Source organism: Brachyistius frenatus, unplaced genomic scaffold (assembly GCF_029030835.1).
Source record: "Brachyistius frenatus isolate BFR_SWC_R1_liver_20210118 unplaced genomic scaffold, ASM2903083v1 Contig_52, whole genome shotgun sequence".
NCBI lineage: Eukaryota > Metazoa > Chordata > Actinopteri > Embiotocidae > Brachyistius > Brachyistius frenatus.
The window spans coordinates 2072887-2093737 of NW_027210651.1; the positions used below are offsets into that span (position 1 = coordinate 2072887).

Genomic DNA, 20851 nt, shown 5'->3' on the forward strand with positions numbered 1-20851 from the left:
TTTGGGAATAGCGGAGCGGACCTCGGTGCGCTCGCCTCCTCCTCCCCAGAGAGCTGCGCTGGCTGGAGTTGTGGCACAATTTACGTTTCGCATTTTAAATTTGTTCTTCGAGTGCAATTTTTTTTATAGAGTACAAAATATTTGATGGCTGCGCATTAAGTTGAAACTGAAAACTTTTAGATCAAGTTAATAGTTATAATGCTTCAAATCTACCTATTTATCAGTTTGACCGACGGTCTTTTACTTTCAAAATCCTTGCACCCCCACCTCCCGCCCCCCCACCCATAAACTGTACCCACTCAAAGTCGTAGTATGATCTTCTGCAGTTTGTATGAAGTAAAGTGAACTTTTTTTTTTAAATTTTTGTGCCAGGAACTTGTCTCTTACCGTTTCAGCCGACTGCTTCGGCTTCGTGGCCCGCAGCTTTATTTTATTTTTTTTTGCTCTGAACCGCCGAGATCGACCTGTTTTCAGATAAAGCGCTCTTTACCACCGGACGACGGAGACGGGTTGGACACCAGTGTACCAGCGTTTAGCCTGACATTTCCGCACGTCCTCATACCAAAACAACAGCTCGATTTCCGCCGACCCCTAAAACGTCACACGTGAGTGTTTTAAAAACGCGTCCCGTTGGACCGACGCGTCCTCGCGTCACGTCGGACAGTCGCCGTGATATTGACGATAAACGCGTTGTTGGCGCTGCGACGTGGTCGCAGTTTGGTTAGGTTTACGCATCACGACCGCTTGGCTGGGTTTAGGCAAAGATGAGGTGGTTTTGATTGACATAACTTTGTTTGATATGCACGTGTCAAACTAAGACTCTAAGAAGGGACAAACCAAACTCTGGCTCTAGAAAGAGCCTTTCACGAGGCCCGTTTCCTCTTTATAACCGTGGAAGATTAAAATGCCATTTTAGTTTCAGAGCGCGCGCTTTCTTTTAAACATAGTGATGTATTGCAGAGTCTGTGTTCATGTTTTTCAGCCGTAACTCCCTTTTTTTTTTTTTTTTTTTTAAATGTGTCTCCATTATTGTCTTTCCATTGTGTCCCCCTCTCTCTGTCATTCCTGCCCTATCTCTTGCCTTTGTATCTGCGCTGCCGCTGAGAAGCAGGTTTATGGCTCTCTCGTGTGAGAACAGTATCACCAAAAAAAAAATGAACAATTGAAGTGTTTCACAGCCATTTCTATAAAACTTGATTGTAAAAAAAAAAAAAGGTCTCGTGTTCCAGCTCTTTCCATTCGCATCGGCTTTTCTCCGACATCCCTCCCTACCTTTCCCGTCCCTCCTTCTTGTCTTTCTCTCCCTGTCCCTCTTGGTCCATTTCGTTTTCCCTCCATCAGCGCTTCTGCTCCTCCCTTTTGTAACCCCCCCCCCCCCCCCCCCCCACCACCACCACATTGTGGCACCGTTTGTTGCAGTGCTGAGGTGTTTCGACTTTGGGGAAAGTAGCGGTTAATATGGCACATCTGGCCTCGTAAACTTATCGCTGTGAAGCCTCTCTGTTTTAAAAAAAAAAAAAAAAAAAAAAAAAAATGCAGTGAACACCCCCCCCCCCCACCCCCACCCCGCTGCCTCCGGCTCATGGATGACAGTTCCTATTATCTCCTGGATAATAAAAGTTGCGCAGATCAGCCACGGGGCCAGACAAGAGGAGCAGCGATACGGCGCTGTGTGTTTGTTTGCGTGTATGTTTCCTGGCATTTCTGGGTTGTTGTTGTTTTTTTTTCCCGTGGATTTCTGTTTCCGTTCGTGTTTGCCTGTCGGTATTTGTGTGTTTGTTTGTCTGAGTCTGCCTCTCTTTCGTCTGTATTTGTGGATTTCCTCTCCCAGCTGTGTGTGTGTGTGTGTGTGTGTGTGTGTGTGTGTGTGTGTGTGTGTGTGTGTGTGTGTGTGTGTGTGTGTGTGTGTGTGTGTGTGTGTGTGTGTATACATGCGTCTGTCTGTCTGTCTCGCTGCGTGCCAGGCGTGCGTGTCTGTGCCTGCAGTGGGACACACTAGAGGAGGAGTTGATGGGCTAAGTGCCATTACCAGATAATTACAGCTAAAAGTGTCCACGCTAACGAGGACGGCTCATCATCATGGCGCTGGCAGACAGATAGGCCACCAAAAAAAAAAAAAAAGAGCATCTGCAATTCAGATTAGGAGCACTTCTGTGTGTGTGTGTGTGTGTGTGTGTGTGTGTGTGTGTGTGTGTGTGTGTGTGTGTGTGTGTGTGTGTGTGTGTGTGTGTGTGTGTGTGTGTCTTTTACATTCCTCTCCTGTGTTGTTCTCGCTTCCTCTTATCCCCGTCCACACACTTGTACTTTACACGTGTGTGTGCGTGCGTGTGTGCGTGCGTGTGCGTGTGTGTGTTTGCTACTTATGCGGTGAGGGGATTACTGCTACACATATTTTAAATAAGAGACCGGCCTCTCGACGGTGTGTTTGCACGCGTGAGGGTACACGCACACAAATATGGAACACTGTACATCAGTTTAATTGGCTGGTACAGGGGCTCAGTGTGAGTTGAGTTTGAGGGCGTCTGCACACAATGAAGTTCGTAATGGGCTCACTCCCTATGATGGGTTTATTCCCCGTCTAAATGCGGTCTGTGGCACACAACCAGCGGGAAGCAACAGGATTGCAAAGAGGTGTAAGATGCATTAACGTCACATATTTCACTCTATTGTTCTGCAGATGTGGTATTTGCACACTTGTGAGAAATGGATCAAATTAAGGTGAGGGTGTTCAGATCTGCATCCCACCTGTTAATCCTCATCTTTACAGTCCCCTGGCTTCCAAACAGGAGCTGATGAGAATAGAGCATCGTTTTTGTTCATTATCCTCTCTTCTGCTGTCCGGTCTGTGGGAATACTAAATGTGCGCGTCGGGAAGTTAAACATTTCCTCGCCACGTGTCGGTGTGTGTACAGGCTCAACAGTGTGTGTAAGATTATTGCAGCTGGAACAACTCAAACCCACCACCGACAACTCATCCACTTCAGGTTATAGCAAATCGCTCTCCTCCTCTCAGTTTGAGAAACGGCCATCTGTTTTCCACAGGGATGAGTTTCCAGTCTTTTCATTCAAATCAAGTATTTCTATTGTTTTGAAATGTTTCATGTGTCAGTTTTTGCCAGTATGTTACACAGGAGGTGGTTTGGGTGCAAAAGATCAGATGCACAACAAACAGTGGTAAAATGTGCAAAGTCTTAAGTATTTAAAGGGAAACCGTAGCATTTGTGCTGTCATAGAAAACCGTAACACTTGTTTTGTTGCACTTGATGGTCTTGACAACAATGATACAATATTTTTCAATAAAATACCCTAAAATATCAAGATATTATTGTACAGCCATATTGCTATTGCATACAGTATGTTTTTATGCAATGAACTTAAACTGATTCTATTACTTAAACTTCTTTTCTTTTTTTTTCCTTCTTCTCAGACGTTTTGGTTTTTAGATTCTTCCATATCTTCCAAACTGACTCTTGAAAGAACAAAAATTATTCTGTTTTCACGAGTAGAGATGAGACTGTTTTATATATTGCAGCCTAATTTTAAGCAATGTAATGTAATGGTTTTATTTTTCTATAAATATTTTGTCTAGGTTAACTCTCAAATCACACAGCAAATTTACAACACTAATTAATGAGCTCAAAAATGAACCAAACTGAGTCCTGAAGAATCCAGAACAAAGAGAATGCTTGAAAAAGGAGGATAAGATGTCGACAGGTGTTTCCATGCAGATGTGGCCCCTAAGGAAATCAGGCCGTTAACATTGTGTAACGATCAAGGTTATCTAATGATTGGCACTCCTAATTGTTCATTATGTTGGCTACTGCAACTAGAAGTAGAGAAGTCAGCGGAGGACAGATTGTAGAGGAATGCCTTTGAAGCAGCGATCATAGTTCAGGTGAAATATTTAGTGTTTGCGTCATCAAAATCATCAGCTGATCTTCAGAGTGGAGACGTGCTGTTTAAAAGTTGCTGAGTTGTACAGTAAATCTATTCTCCATCGGTCTCTGTGTTTTCACCGTGAGGTTATACCGCCATCTGGTGGTCACTGACTTTCATTTCACCCTAAAATGGTGCTCGGGATGACACGTCTGTATCCAGTGGAATGTGCAGGAGAAATAAATGAGATTATGAGCAGGTTTTGTTTCAGTAGACTCATCATCGTGCTCTGATCAGTCCAAATCCACCAAACTCATAATCAGCAACTCAAAATACGATCACTTATCATCTTCATGCGATTAGGCTTATCGGGATTTTCAAACTGTTTCCAACACTTTGATTGTTTACACATTGTTTAATATAGAATTTAGTTTTTCTTAAAAAGCAACCAAAGTATCATCCTTAAAGCTAAAATGATTAAAAAGCTAAATGGAATGAAAAATATATCAAACCATCCCACCATGATTAAATTTACCTGACAATAATTTTCATCCTGCTTAATATATTTATGTAATAATCGTTTTTAACAAAGGATTATGTCCCAAACGCCAAGCATTAATTATTTGTGTATATATAAGAATATAGGTTTGTCTTCTGTTGTAAACAAACTGCTTACAGCTTGAAAAAACAATAATAAGTGTACGTTGATGCAGAATCAATTTCCCTGCATGTGTGCTTGCATCACGTACACCAGATCTTCATTAGATTGTGGTTGCAGCATAAGAAGCCCTGAACCGATGCTCCTGCGCTGTGTGCATTGAGCGGTTGCTGCTGCTGTCAGCTTCATAGATAGATAGAGGTAGTTTATTAATCCCGCAAGTGGAAATTTTGTTGTTACAGAGACTCTTGGTTTTTAATCACTCTTTGACACCCTCTATTTGTTCTCTTTAAGCCATTCCTTGGTGTAATTGATCATGTGCTGGGATCATTATTCCATTGAAGGGCAAAAGTCCACCGGTGGTTCATTTTTAACTTTTGGACAGACCGACTCGCATTATCTTCGAGCACTCTTTTAGATGATGCGGCATTCTCGGCGTGAGGCAACACCACGAACCAAAAAAGACAACGCATGTCTTTTTGTCACATGACCACGTGGGCATGTGCAGAAACTGACACATTAATATGAGCCTTTTGCAGCTGACGCTTTCTTTCTGAAATGATAGAGGACAACATGAAGTAATCATTTAATAGGTTTTAAATCTTTATTTATTTAGAAGTAGTTTTCTGGTTTGTAACATACAAGTCCGTTGTAGAGGGAATATTACAGAGAGGTACAGGTTTTTACTTTTGACTCTGTCATGTACACAGACTCTGATTCTCAGACGGGTACTCAAACGAGGGAGACGTCGCCCTCGTAGTTTAAACCAGTGTCAGATCTGGTTCATATTTTCCCTGCAAAATTTCCAAAGTAGCATTAAAGGGCACATGACAGTCCACGACCTCGTCAAATCACACATGTACTACAACCACCAAACCGATCAAAGTTAAATCAAATAATCACATCATCAGGGAACACGCGGTTTAATTTTCAATCATCCAAATTCCCCTTGAGCAGTATCACTTTAATATTTGTCCATGCATACATAAGTATATTATATACGGTAAAAAATATAGTATTTGGAATAAATACTTCATATAATTTTTAGAGCAAACTGTCAGACAATACTTGTTATATACTTTTCACAATACTGTATGTACATGTATTTGGCTGGATTTACAGGAACAGATAAAACGTATATTTAATCCCATGCGAAACATCTGATTTCAGTTCTTTGATGTTCAGCCAGATGTGAAATCTTATTACATCTGGGTCACACTGGATTAAACATACAGTTGTGATTTCCATAAAGTTTTAATATGCAGGCACGGAAGACCGGATACACCAGATAGCTCTCGCAGCACTGATCTCATCATCCTTTTGGCTGTCTGGACTGTGGGAAGCTACGCAGACTGTTATTTTTACTCCGTAATAAACACACAGTCAATGATTATCAGATGTGCTGCGCAGAGTTCAAATCCAGATTCACTGATGCTGTGTAACTGCAGTGTCATTGCTGAGAATATCTGTGCTACTTTTTATGACTCAACGAATGAAATGACTTTGAAGTCTATCTTTATGGTCAGTACATATTCCTACAATAGCACCCGTATTTGCGTAGGGTCCGGGACTGACTGGTGCAGGACCAGTGGTCAGATCACACTGCACAAAAGAGTTTGGACGCTTAACAAGACAGCGAAGGATGGAAACAAACCGTCAAATTTCGAATCCAGCTTCAGTTTTAAGTAATAAGAGCTGCGATTTTTTTTTTTTTTTTTTTTTGATTTGTTGATAAGAAACAAATGCTAGAAATTCTCCAGAGTTTGATTAGTCGTCTGGAGTCTTTGCCTCGGTAGAAAGGGATTTATTTTATATGCGGACTGGATCGTTGTCGAGCAAAGATATGGCAGTTGTTAAATTGAGTGGTATTGCCCTTTTAAATTCCATCCTCAGTAACCCCAGCAAAGTGTCCCTCCCCATTCAAAAAAACAAAACAAAAAAAGAGGCAAGAGCACGGTTCATCTTGAGCAGTTATCATCAGGAGGAGGGGCGAGATTCACGGTGGACTAAATCGTGAAATTATAATCACTTTATTATTTCATGTAAACACGCTGAACTGTTTGACATCTGCAGTGGTCACCGAGCGGAAAAAGTTGGCTTGTAAACATTTTATCAGACCACTACTCCGGCTTCACTTTAGGGATATGGATGTATAGGTTTCTGGTAAACAAAACAAAACAAAAAGACCTCGCTCAGTGGGAAACGACTAAATCTCGAGGATGGAGGACAGTCGTCTGAATAAGGCGAGACCAAGGTCACTCAAAATACCTAGTTTCTAGGTATTATTTCACTGATATTGCTTCTTACTCTCCTTCCATCATTTTTTTTTTTTTAATAGATTTACCAGCCTGGATGTGAGAACAGGATGAAGTCGTCATGGTAATTTGAAGACAGGGTGGTCAGATCAAGTGAATAAATATATCTAGTCACACATTAAAAAACAAAACATATTTAGACTCGTTCTGTTGGACTATGTTAGTCCTCTGATCCATGCCAGTTTAGCTACATATTTTTTCTTGGAATGTGTCACAGCCAGCCTGAACATTCATTGTGCATTTTGTAGCAGTTGCATACATGGATTGATCTGAAATGAGCAGGCGAACAAGGCATATATTATATCTGAACTGAGGGGATGGCAACACAGAGGAAGAGGGAGACGGTCATCATGAGAACAGGCAGTATTACAACATACTGCTGTTCAGTACTACAGGATAGCCAGTAGGGGGAGTAACTGTATCGGCATGCAGCACCTTCTTCTGTTGGGTACAATCTTCTTACTAAAATACTTCGTTTTGTCTTTCTTAAGTCATATTTTTGGTAATAAAAATTATTTTATACATTTTATCTCGGATTAAACTAGTTGTTTTTCAGTAATTCACAGATGATGATCACTCAAGTCCCACACGTGAAAAACATGAGTACTATGGTTAAAACAATACATTACATAATGTCAAATATGACAAGAATACTTCTTATTTAAATTCTTAATGAACACTTTTGGAGATATATTTATATTTATATATAGTTTCTTCTGGACACCGATATTAGAGGACTATTTACTGTACACAAACACAATTAAAAAAAAGTGCAGTAGAAAATACAGTTTCTGTGTTTGTATGATTATAATCTGTTAGAATAACATTCTACATATACTATGTTCCCAATAATGGCTTAAGTCCAAATATGAAAAGAACAATGGCAATGTCATTAAAGAAAAAAAAGAAAAAATAATGTTGTATTTAATATATTTGACAGGTAGATCATGTGCTTAGTATTTTGCTTTAAGAGTTAGTCGATGATACGAAGCAGCAACAGTGAAGAGGATCCCTCTGTCCACTTGTCCCGCTTTTATATTCTCACCCTGTGTCCTACTGAATCACACCGGTCAATCACACTTGTCACTATGGCGATGTCTTGTCATCAGTCCGTCCAGCCTCCTTTTTTTGTTGTCTGTCCACTTGGGTGTGATGCAGCATATCCAGAAACACCCACAGGGCACGTTGGCAGACATGTAGAAGAAACGCTCCAGTCTTAGAGGATCCAGTGTAGATCCTCGTCTCAGATGGATGTCTTTTTCCCCTCCATGTTGGTGGGTAAAGAGGCCGTGGAAATGGAGGGGTTGGCGTCGGCCAGCTGGAACATTTTGGAGGACTCAGAGGAGGTCTGTGGTAGTCGTGGGCTCGGAGGCTCGGGTCTCGCCTTGGGACTTCAGGAGGTCAATTATTTCTTGGTGAGAGGCTCCTTCCGCCACCGACAGAGCTGTCTGATCGTTCTGTAGGAAATCAGACAAAATGTGACACACGTCGCGGTGACGTTTCTGATCCTGACGGTGGCAGTGTCGTGTTGGTTTAAACATATTCTCCAGAAAGCGGGCATTACAGTGAAAATGTACAGTACATGCTGCACCTGTCCGGATAATGATGCAGATAACATTGTTAGGAGGGTTATATTATCTTAATTATATCGTATACACATCTAATTCCTTATGTGGAAATAAGATGAAGTATTCCGTCTGTCTTAAAATGTCAAAAACCAGATCTGCAGAAACATGACAAAAATATACTAACATTTTATAATTTGTTTTCCAAAAGTCCACAAAATGTGCAGCAAATAATATGATCATATACTCATAAGCTCATTTACATCCGATGGAAATGTCCTCTGAAATAAGACAAGGTTAAGCTCCAAGCCTGGGGATGTTTTGTAGGATTTTACGAAAAGAAAAATTTAAGGAAGGCATACAAAACTAAACAGTGGCACTGCAAAGGTCAGAGGTGCAGTGAATAATACAGACTAATGGGGCAGCCCACACAACATTTTTTTTATGTTTTGTTTATATTAATGGCTGCTTTTGCAGAAAATCATGGTAGAGTTGTAAACAGAGCAGGTGACCACGTGGTAATGAAGTGATCGCGGTCACAGTGAGAGGCTAGCACCATTAATACGTGAAGAAAGAAACTGATCATGGCTAGGTGGCATCCACTGCAATATACTTTGGAAAGAGAATATCTACTGTATATTTGTATATTAGTTGTTCTTGTCACTTAATGATAACAGCATTCTTAATCCCTTTTGATATGGGAAATACCCTTAATTACAGATCTAAGTCATTGAGCAATATTTGAATTTGATCAAAACATGTTAACAAGCTCACACCCTCTGAAATATGAACCCCTCATCAGTCCCACTGTGCTTTGTCTCCTGGAGCATTTCGTTTTCTCTACACTGTTATATTAGCATCTTAATTTCATAAACAAACATGACAATATATACTGATAATTCTTTCAGTCACCATCTATCAGTTTTGTTGTTTTTGAATTCCAAAAATGGATATTTATGTTAAATTGTTATCATTAAATTAATATTAATGATACTGCTTGGTATTTTTTTTTTAAATTTTTTTACCTGTTGTATTCATCTACAGTGGAAGGATAATCAAGCATTCAAGTCATGCATTACTAGCAATTATGAAAAATGAGAATGTTTAATCTGTGCTTGTGTCCTTGTGGATAACGATCTCCCCAACCTGTCGCTGACAGAACAAACCTCTCCAAACGGTAAGCAATTCTTCACAGTTGAAGTCCTGTTAAGCATCTCACACACATCTCACACATTTCTCACGTAACAGTGAGACAGCCATCAAATAATACAGCTGGAATACTGTCCATGCTGCTCTGTGGTGCTGCTTGTAACTTCCTGCTCCGTTCTTGCATCGTGTTTTAGAGTTTCAATTTATTTCTCCAATGCAGGGGGCTGGATATTAGTTATTAAAGCTAAACAACAGCAGACGAGGCTGCATGCTGAGACTTCTCATTTCATGGAAACACGGTTGTCCATAAACAGTGTGAATGTTCTGTGTTATATTAGGTGTAAATCTTGCCACCATGTGAAACAAACTGCTTGACTGTCATGCATTTAATTTAGATTTTGTTGGTAGAGCTGCTTATTACCAGTGGTTTTTTTTTTTATTACCACTACCAACAAATATAATGTGTACTCACCTGCTGTCATGGAGTGACACAGAAAATTATCTACCAGAGACATGCGGATGATTTATAGGGTTATTTCAAGATACATGCGTATGCAAGTGCATTTATCTCAGACATTTGTTGTGTTGGCATCAATTCTGTTGAATTGGAAGTGAAGACACTTGTGTCTTTTGGCAACAGGTGGATGTGGGTGGTGAAGGTTACATGAACAGCAGCAGCGGTGGTGTTGCAACAGCGTTTACAGGATTGTTTGCATGAGGCAGGTGCTTTGGCAGAGTGAGGCACCAGTCATGATATGATCACTCTCAGACTGAGCACCTCCAGACTGCAGAGGGCAATCTATAATCTAGAGAAATCAATGTACCAGACTGAACAATCAATCTAAGATGTGTGGGCCAGCCGCCAACCGCTGTATGGATGTAGCCTGAGCCCCTAACACTAATATCTATTGAGGTATTATACAGTATGTGTGAGCGAGGCAATAGGAGCCATGTGACCATTTTGTAATACGAGCAGTAAATAATTAGCTGTTGAAATGAAGCCGTGAAATGAATGGGACGAAATACAGTTGGTTTATGTATAAATAAACTACCGTGGGGGACACGGGTGAATAAATCGTTTTTTTGACAGAAAGTACCTCCATATATGCCGTACAATATTTTATACAGTATTATGTAGCAGTCAAACATAGGTTGATCAGTCAGCTTTTATGGTCCTAAGTTGCAAAGTTGTTACTTATATGATGTAGGCTGTGACATATTTCCCTTAGTACACTCGCATAAAGTCCTCTGATATGTTCGTACTTTTACTTGTGTCGTACTTTCGTAATTTCGACAGGGTGGTGCTGGCTCAAATCGCACGCTGCCATTTTGCAATGACCGAAACAATCGTAACATGTGAATGCATCACCTGCCAACATGTCTGCCAGCTTTAATTACTTCACCCAGAAAGGAACGTGTTTTCGTGCCCTCTGTTTAGTGCGGTTCCCGCAACAGCCGCAAATCTTCTTCAAATGCAGGAGTTTAAAAATGATTTACGCTGGTGTTTCTTCTTTCCGCGTCGTGGACAAAATGGCGACTGTTGAGCGTGGCAGGTGTCCATCCTTTCACACACAATTTTGGGACTTTTCTGAGTACACCATCTGGGTAGCACACTGCATGTTTCTATACTTGACAATGTGAACGCACTTATGCAATCAAAATAGTGAGTGTTAGTACGTAACTGTGCCAATTAGCACACAGAAATGATAATGTATTTTAAACCTGGCTGGGGACTAAAGGTAACACTTCACCCAAAGCACTGCATGCCGTAACGGTAGTGGGGCCACGCTGGTCATGCAGTAAAGTGCAGTGTGCAAAGTACGTCGGGAAAACTGTACAAATGCTTCAAATAATGTTCATTTACAAGAACACATTCAGAAGGCATATCCCTTTTGCTGCCCTCTGAACCATCTTAAATGAGAAGTGAAATAAACTACAAGTTTTTAATAGTCCAGTAAACATAATAGGTTAGGTTAGGTTAGGTAGTTACTTTATTAATCCCCGAGGGGATTTTTTTTTAAATAATAATAGCGTAATTTCTACTCTACAGTGTGACGGTATACCTTATCTGCGAGACTTGTGTCGCAGCGACCGGTCTCCAGCAGCAGACGAGCGATGTGTGTGTGTCCGTGTTCGCTGGCGCACATTAGGGCCGTGGATCCCTCGCGGTCCTGAGCATTTACATCCGCACCGCAGCTCAAGAGCAGTTTCACCATGGCAACGCGGCCGTGGCTCACCGCAAGCATAAGGGCTGTCTGGCCCGCCTTGAGAAAGAGTGAGAAAAACTGAGAATTACACAGTGAGAGGGTTCGTAAAAGAGGGAGATACAGAGATATATAGTACACGAGGAGTGATGCAGTGTCAGGGATAAAGAGGGGGCGAGTGATGATTTAAATCTATATCTCCAGGTAGCAGTGACTAATATATAAGTAGCAGCTATAACGGACAAAGTTCATTTTCATACGTACATGTAAGTTCCTGTGACCTCGATATGCTTCTCCTTGTATGCTATTCGTCTCCTTTTCATAAATTGTGTATGGTTTCCACCAAAGCTAATCTTGCATTCGAGAAAAAACAGCTGACTTTAACATGTATTTGTGTAAAGTGACCTAGTTGCAAAACATTGTCTAACAACCCCTGATTTCCCCAGAGGATCCATTGAATTCCCGGACTTACTGTTCCCGAGCTACATTCTTTACAACAATTACACCTCGTACACAGCACAAGCACATCGTTTGATAGTCAGTCACTTGAGAACAACCCATGTGTCAGTGCAACGGTAAACTGTGTAGTACCTGTCTGGAGCATGCGTTGACGTCCCCCAGTTTCAACAGTTGCTGTGCCACCTCCAGATCATCGGGGCTCTCGGCAGCTGTCAGCGCAGCCAGCATCACTGGAGTATAGCCCGCCTTGTTCACGTTGTCTGTTTCACATAGACCTGGACACACACACACACACACACACACACACACACACACACACACACACACACACACACACACACACACACACACACACACACACACACACACACACACACACACACACACACACACACACAAAGTTTAGAGCTTTAGATAAAAGTGTGTATTTATACTCATCTGAGCTGTGTGTGTGTGTGTGTGTGTGTGTGTGTGTGTGTGTGTGTGTGTGTGTGTGTGTGTGTGTGTGTGTGTGTGTGTGTGTGTGTGTGTGTGTGTGTGTGTGTGTGTGTGTGTGTGCGCGCGCTCTCTCCTCACCGGTATCCAGCAACAGTCTAACCACAGGGAAGTTAGAATGCGACACACTGTAGTGCAGAGCCATATTCCCATTGCCGTCTGTCAAATTAACAACATACGGCAGCAGAGTGGGCGTGGTCAGTCCCACTTGTCGCAGGTATAATCTGACAGTATCTGCCTGTGAGTCCTTCTGACTGGAGATGCGGAACCACTCCTGGTAAAGCACCACTAACACCTGACGCTGAGAAGACAGAACGGAGAGAAAAGATGTAAAATAAAAACAGTTGACAGTGACAGCAATTTCCTTTTTTTTTTTTTTTTTTTACTGTTCCCTTAACATAATTTTTACCGTTTGGGCCGTTGAGCAGCTTTCATTTTCAGCCTGATGTCCCAAATTACTCCACATGCCTCTACTTTATGAAGTCATAGACTAAAAGAAAGAACGTCAACAAAGAACATTTTCCTAAAACAGAAAATAGTTTTGAGACCTGAATTAGAAAAGAGAAATGTCATACATTTTTTGAGCCTGGCTCCACTCGCCTATTGCTCACTGCTTCAGTTTTTGCTGTGATTATAGTCTGGAAACCCTGTTTTCATGAAGGTTCGCTCGGCTGCTCTGAAGACGGGACCGATCAGCAACCAGTGGGAGAGGCTAAGTGTAAATGAAGTTGAAATTTTAGTGTTGGTTTTGAAATGTAGTTGTGACAACGGCAGCAGTGGAAGAGCTTGATGAAGCGATACGAACAGTTGTAGCAACGCTACCAAATATGAAGGAATTGAAGCCGGAGCGAGAAAAATGCTCCTGGTATCCTTACATTAACTTTACAAAGTCTGTTCACTTTAGGGGAGGCTCTCTGTTGTTAACAGCTTGGTGAGTTTCAGCGCACAACATACTGGAGGTCATATAGTGGTTGATACCGACTGGTTACAATACAATTAAAAATTAACCCAGTTCAATACCCATTAAGATACAGCTTCGGGAAACAATCCTCAGTGGAGTGTAGCCAGACTTTATCCATTCATGTAGGGAATTTGGGTCTGGTAATACCTGGCTAATATTTTTCTAGAATAAAAAAAAGATACATAACAAAAATCTCAAGTGGGGGACAGATCGAAATCCATGAATATTAACTTTGGATAGATTTGGTGAAGCACAGCAGAATACATCTTTACCATTTCTTTATCTGGGGATGAAACATCTTCCATGCGGTCCTTCACATAAAGGCAGGCGTCTATAAACCCCTTGTCAACTTTTTCCCTGAAAAAAACAACCAAACAAACAGATGAAACAGTCAGGTGGAGTCTCCTGGGTTCGCCAAAGTCCTCCAATACGTTTGTGTTTCCACATCTGTTCTTCCTATTCTTTCCTTTACTGTTTATGTATTTTTCAGGTTTAATGCGGAAATACCAGCTGGCCTGGATAACATATGGCCGAGAGACGGCTTCTTGATTTCTTCTGTAAATTCTGTCAGACATGGAAACAACAAAATAAAAAATGCCCTTCAAAACTCCACAGCTCACACACATCAGTCAGCAGTCTGACACATTGATAGCACATGCAAACCTCAGTGGTAAGACTTTGCACTGATTCACTGGCCATTAATACTCACAGTGCTCAGGCTGGTCATCCATCATGCAAACTGTTCGTCCCAGGCTGCATAAAGCCTGAGTGGGTCACAGCGTGTACTGTATGTACACACAAATACACACATGTACAAGCGCACACACACACACATAGGAACATTCAGACAAGTGCAGAAAGATGAGTTAATATAAGTTCTGCCCCCCCACCCACACACCCCCTCCATCTACTGTCTGGCCTCATGGCTCTCAGCCCTGTCCGCATACCTGAGACAGATAAGTGATCAGTCAGCGACAGGGAGGACAATACTGCTGCTTATTTGCTTTTGTCCCAGATCGCTGGTTCTTCACGGAAAGATGTGTGACTGTCTGAGACCTTTATCAGTGCAAGAGCAGCTTTTTACTGAGGTGTGTAGGACTAAGTTATGTGTGCGCGTGTGAGAGGCTTACAGTGAAGTGTACGTGGGCATTTAGTGTGTACGTGTATGAAACAGAAGCTTATCGTGTGTGAGGATGGCAGTGGGTGAGCAAGATGGTTAAGGTGTTAGCAGGGTTGGACAAAAGTGAAAGTAGGCGAGTCTGCGTTAACTGGATTTGTGTATGCGTGTGTGTGAACTGAAGCGTCATTCAATAGCTGTCTCAGACAAAATATACAGTACAGGATGGAGATGCACACAAAACAAAGCACTCAGTCATGTCTGCCTGATACGTCTATAATCATTGTAGCTGTATTGTATCCAATCTGGTTGTATTGTATAATAATTATACTGTCCGCTGTAACTGTGGTTCAATTTTTTTAATTTTTTTATGTTATGATAGAAGCAATGTTGGCAGGGCCCAGCTTGTTTCACGCAATATGATACTATTGTGTGTGGACATTGCTGTGATAAATTGTGGTCAATAGCACAAATAAACACTCGCGTTCCAGTGCAAGACGAGCTGCAATATCTGCATGTCTGCCACATGTGTGCATGTCCATGGTGATGTTGGTGTCTTCAGTTCAGAGAAGTCACATAAATGCACGTTTGTTAATATTTCCGCTGAAAACTGTCTTGTGTTTTAAACATGCAGGTTTTTAAGTATTCAACGGTAATGTTTCATATCAATAATTTAGTTTTTGGGAATCAGGGATTTTAGTCTTTGGACTATTGATACAGGCTGTGGATATGGCACCGTAGCATAAATATTAACTATAATATTGTACATTTTTACTTTAGGAGTGTTATTAAATAGAAACCATTAAAAACGTAAAGGGGGAGTGCAGGCTTCTTTCAGGGTCAATAGTCCACTCTTCTATGATATGCAGATCTGCAACAGCAACCCCTAAACCCTCTAAACTATTAGAATGGTTTCAAAATAACCTTGTGTTGAGCTTAATCTTCACATCTCAGCTGTTGTATCAGCTCCAGTTCTTCCCAATGAAACCACTGTAAGGTTCATAACCTCTGCAGGATTATAGAACAAACTACCCCTCTGATTTTCATTAAATTTGATGAAAGGGAAGAGTGAACTTTTGGCTTTGGCAGAGGTGTGCGCTCTCTGAGTGCCCTTCCAGTCTAGTATGAGGAAAGTATCTTGAGCTGGACAATCACATATTTGTATTTGCATTAGGGATGTCTTCATTAAATGTGTCGGGGTGTCACACACCTGCTGAGCCTGTGCTCCGTTCGATTCATCTCATATTCCCTCAACAATCTTATTTGAAAACTTGTAGAAGAAAATGCAATTTAACCAGAGTACTCGTGTCCGTAGCTGATAAAGGCCCAATCTGTATACATTTCTGAGGCGGTACACCTACAGTGGAGCATATAGCGGCTATTTGCATGTAGACTCGTAGCCACAGTAAATCTCTGATCACATGACTATAATTTAGATTTAGCTGCCTCACCCTTCAGCCTGCTCTTCCAGGAGCTCCTGGCTGCCTTCTGGATCCAGCAGGCCTCTTTCAACCTTCTTCTCCTCTTCGGCCATGGCTCCCGCTCCCTCAGCTGAGACCTCTGCATCTTTTACCTGGGTCTCTGCTCCCTCCTCAGGCTCCTTCTCCTTTTCCTTTTCCTTCTGCTTCTCCGCGTCCTTTTCTGCATCCTTGTCTGTGTCCTTTTCCTTTTCCACCTCTGGTTCTGAGCTGTCCTCCACCTCCACCTTTGACTTCTCGTCTCCACTGGACTCCTCACTAGAGGTCGTCTCATAGCTTGAATAGGACACAAAAAAGGTGGATCCACCCACACACACACACACACACACACACACACACACACACACACACACACACACACACACACACACACACACACACACACACACACACACACACACACACACACACACACACACACACAGTTATGAGAAACAGATACCAAAAATCACCCAGATCCTTCCATAGGCTAGAACTAAACATGGCTGGATGTTAAAATATTTATAAGATTTTACCTAAAAAGTGAGAAAACACTCACTAAATCAACAGAAATACATGTAATATGTATCACAGGCTTAGAAATATTTACTTAGGTTTCCTCCCTAAAAGTAAGCATGTGTGGAGAATTTAGCCAAGCAGTCACATCAGTGAAACATCTAAGCAGGTACAGAGCAGTAAGGTCGACTCCAGCCAAGGCTAGGTAAATAATAACCTCAAATGTGACATGAAAAATATGCTTGTCTAATGAGTCTTGGCCCAGATATCCTAAAACATCCTCATCTTCATTAAACATGTACGTAAAAATCCATAGGTATGTTTGCACACTCACAACCTTGAACAAAACACAACGTTGTTAAGAGAGGAAAGGCTGATGATATACTGAGAGTTGGTCTCTGGTGTTTGTCAGTGCGGTCACTGTGGTGTATCATGAAGGCGTCTCTGTGAGGCCAATGATCAGATAAGTCTCATATTGAAGGCCATTGATACATGCTCATTTGTGGGGACACACACACACACACACACACACACACACACACACACACACACACACACACACACACACACACACACACACACACACACACACACACACACACACACACACACACCACAGGAGCTGTCCAGGGGCCACAAGCATTCCCCGGATTCCAGGGGAGCTCAAGGGAGAGCAAAGATAGGTTAGACCATCCAGAGAGAAGAAATACAAACGGCAGCCCACTTCCTGGTGTGGGCAGCAGCCTAAAGATAGTCTGACTTGTTTGTCTCATTATAAATAACATCTTCGGAATTGAGCAGTGGGTCACAGAAATGAATCGATTTTTTTTCAAAGAAGTTAAAGAAACAACATGTGGACTATTTTTATGTAACTGATTCAAACCTTAGAAAACATATTGGTGTTTGTTTATGTGGAGCGAATCCTTGTGATACCACATAAATAATTTGTGGTCGAGAAGAGGGTTTGTTTGCACATCATTCGCAAACAGGGAGGAAGAAATAGACCTCGAAACAAAACACTGGAAAAACATTATAAAGGTGAGCGGGTCATGAACAGTGAAGCTCAGGAATGTAAGAACAGCAACGCAGGAATAAAACAAATCTGCTCGCGGCATCTGTTTCCTTGATATGCAGGACATCATACCACCCAAGAATTTAGGAGCTTCAAGGAAAAGGTGAGAAATTCTGAAAATGTTTCATTGTGAAACAAATTTATGATTAGATATGAGCATGAATCACAAAAAAAAAGCTCTGTTTTATAATCTTACTGAGGGATAGAAGACATTTTAATTCATTTTTTAATCTACGGGTTAAGAATACGTCCACTAGAAAATGTGTTTCCCCTCGTTTTATCTTCCTATTAATTTAATGATTTTAGAAGCCTGACTACATTAAAACAGGATTCAATAATTCTTAACATACAATAGAGAGACAGGATTACAGGAATATCTTAAAATATCTATCATTTTATGTAAGTGTGTATGTGTGTGTGTGTGTGTGTGTGTGTGTGTGTGTGTGTGTGTGTGTGTGTGTGTGTGTGTGTGTGTGTGTGTGTGTGTAGCTGTGTATCTATGCAAATGTATCTATATAATGAATGGCTCCATCAAAGTAAAATATTTTTGTGTTAGCCAAAGTCATGGTGTAAGGCATCCAAAAAATTACTGCCGGCCATTACAATGTCCTCACAAGTTGCAAAACTACATGTGTGTTTGTGTGTATGCGGGTGCCTCATGTTATAAATGTAACAGGCAGCTAAAAGAATCAGACTAGCCAGAAACAAATAATCTCCCTGCGTAGAAATACAAACTTAAAATTCATCAGCTTTTACAAGCACTCGTCCACGCACAATCTCACTCACTGCATTGAACATCAGTAAATGCTGACATAGGCACGCTTGTGCAAAGCACTGAGGTATCATCAACACTTACAACTATACACACACATCACATAATGTAAAACACATCCATGCGCACACACTCGCAGTAGCAGCATCGAGGTCAAATTCAGGGCAGTCCGTCTTCAGACGAGCCTCGGCGACTCGCAGCAAGAAGCAGATGTGTGAGATACAGCTGGACTTTGAAGTTCAAAATCAGATGAGCAAGGAGAAAGCTACCACACTGAGCTACATGACAACTAAGAGTAACGACTGCAACGGGGTCAGTTCATTTTTCATCTTTAATTGATAGAGCTCAATAATAATGGTCCAAAACACTAGTGGAGCCTGAGATACTGTTGCTTGAAAATCAGAACTGCATCCCCAGGATTTCTACACGTATGGAGGTGAACAAATATTTACCTGGCTAAAAATTCCCAAGATGAATAAGAACAGGATTCTGCTGTGGCCCACAGTGTGCAGAAACCAGACATGATTATTTTTAAGATAAACTGGCTTTACTTTTACATGTAAATGAGAAGAAAGATTTACTTTTATTAATCCGTTAAATAATTCGATATAATTAGGCATATTCAAATGTATTGATTTCCTTAGAGAAATGTGGACAATACTGTAATCTTTTGCTCTTTCTATATGTAGGTATCATTTATTTTACATAATGTCCTCGGAGTCATTTTCCACCATTTTCTAAGTTTCTAATGAAGATAAATAATCTGAAGTCACTTTGCAGAACACAACACATTAAACCCAACAGCAATGAAAGTGAAAATATGTACTGTATCTGCTGTGATGAATTTCTTAAATTAAATCAGGATAAAATAGATTACATTTAATTAATCAGTAGTAATCTCTATGGAAAAATGACTCAGCATTAATTCTCCTCCCAAAATCAAAAACACAAAGGCACACAAATATAAGTGCACAAAAACACAGTGCAGCCCACATAAAGATATAAATCACACAGAAATTGGAGGCTGATTAAAAAGAAGATTTTACCCTCCATTCACCCCAACAAACTTCAGGTTTTTCTTGGCTCCCTTGTTCCCTTGCTTGTCAGCGACACCATTTTTCTTCATGATAGATTTTAGACCAGCTGAAGAGGAGGAAAGAGAGAGAGAAGACCAAAAAAGAACAGGGAGGAAAGAAAGAAAAAAAATCATTATGTTTCTGTGGAATTTAGGTCTGTGTTAGAGTGTTGTCTTGTCTCTTTACAAAATGTCCTCATATCTAAACACAATTTACAGTTTTAAACCACATCCTCCAGGCAACCTTGTTTACACATCTGCAGATGCTGTATTCAGCCACTGAAGATGCATTTTCTATTAATTCAACCCCTTCCAAAAGTCTTGCGATATCCAGACTTAATTCTCTTTAGACATGGAAGGATGTAAGATTTCTGAGGAAGCTGTAATTGTTCTTCACTCTACAACTGAGTCTTTAGTCAAAGTAAGTTATGGATATAACATTTAGTAAAAGCAATATATTAAATTGAGGTGTAAAAAGGAAGGTCCTTTTGATATAGGCACCAAAAACTACGTTGTTAGGGTTAGGAAAAGGTTGATTTAGGTTAAAATGACGTACGTTACATCAGTTATTTAACCCCGTCCTCCTCCGTACCCAAACTTTACCACTTAGTACTGTGTCACTTGAGTCGGGCTAATCAAACAGGCGTGTCCTTTTTACGCCTAGATGCGGCAAAACGTAAAACTAACACAATACCCTCTACTGAACTGATGGGTGTATTACACATTACATACCAGGCTGATTTATTCAATAGAATCAACTTATTTCAGGCTCCCTAAGTGCACATCAGGGCCACACAAAGTACTCCCCATGGTAATATACAGAGGAGGTCTTATAGGCCTTATTGACAACATACAACCTTGACATTGCCAGGCCTGCTTGTGTATGTAACTGCCCAATAATTGATTCTGCATGGGCTCCTTTGCTGACTCCCTTTGGCTCTACGCCCAGTGGGTCTGTCTTCGCTGTGCCTGACAGCAGACATGGTGCGGAGGATCTGTAATGTTTTATGCAAGGACACAAGAATGTGGCTTTGAGCCAGAAAACCGCAGGCTAAAAAGATCCTAGTGACCACCATCTAAGGAGAAGGATGCTTTTAAATGGAGTATCTGTCAGGGCATGGCCACAGAGAAAGGGGAAGTTTTGAACCTATTTTTGCATT

The 20851-nt window shown here is 41.1% G+C and overlaps 3 protein-coding genes across 7 annotated transcripts in view; 1 reads left to right on the plus strand and 2 right to left on the minus strand.

The window, feature by feature from the left end:
- Positions 1–2117, plus strand: part of lrp8 (low density lipoprotein receptor-related protein 8, apolipoprotein e receptor) — a 173653-nt gene extending 171536 nt beyond the window's left edge. Inside the window, exon 19 of the transcript XR_011311161.1 lies at positions 2101–2117. The gene's annotated coding sequence lies outside the window, so the exon portion shown is untranslated. The remainder of the gene's footprint in view (positions 1–2100) is intronic.
- Positions 1–20851, minus strand: part of dock7 (dedicator of cytokinesis 7) — a 304975-nt gene that overhangs the window by 165334 nt on the left and 118790 nt on the right. The window lies entirely within an intron of this gene.
- Positions 1–20851, minus strand: part of kank4 (KN motif and ankyrin repeat domains 4) — a 104221-nt gene that overhangs the window by 23845 nt on the left and 59525 nt on the right. For 2 of the 4 annotated variants that reach the window (XM_069704806.1, XM_069704805.1), the window contains exons 4-10: positions 19663–19759; positions 16251–16553; positions 13955–14039; positions 12803–13022; positions 12359–12501; positions 11627–11827; positions 5130–8306 (exon numbers count right to left, since the gene is read on the minus strand). In XM_069704806.1, coding sequence (XP_069560907.1) covers positions 8187–8306; positions 11627–11827; positions 12359–12501; positions 12803–13022; positions 13955–14039; positions 16251–16553; positions 19663–19759 — 1169 coding nt within the window. In that variant the 3' untranslated portion in view covers positions 5130–8186. Of the gene's footprint in view, positions 1–5129; positions 8307–11626; positions 11828–12358; positions 12502–12802; positions 13023–13130; positions 13212–13954; positions 14040–16250; positions 16554–19662; positions 19760–20851 lie in introns of those variants that run through there. The other 2 variants (XR_011311160.1, XM_069704807.1) reach the window with 2 other exon arrangements.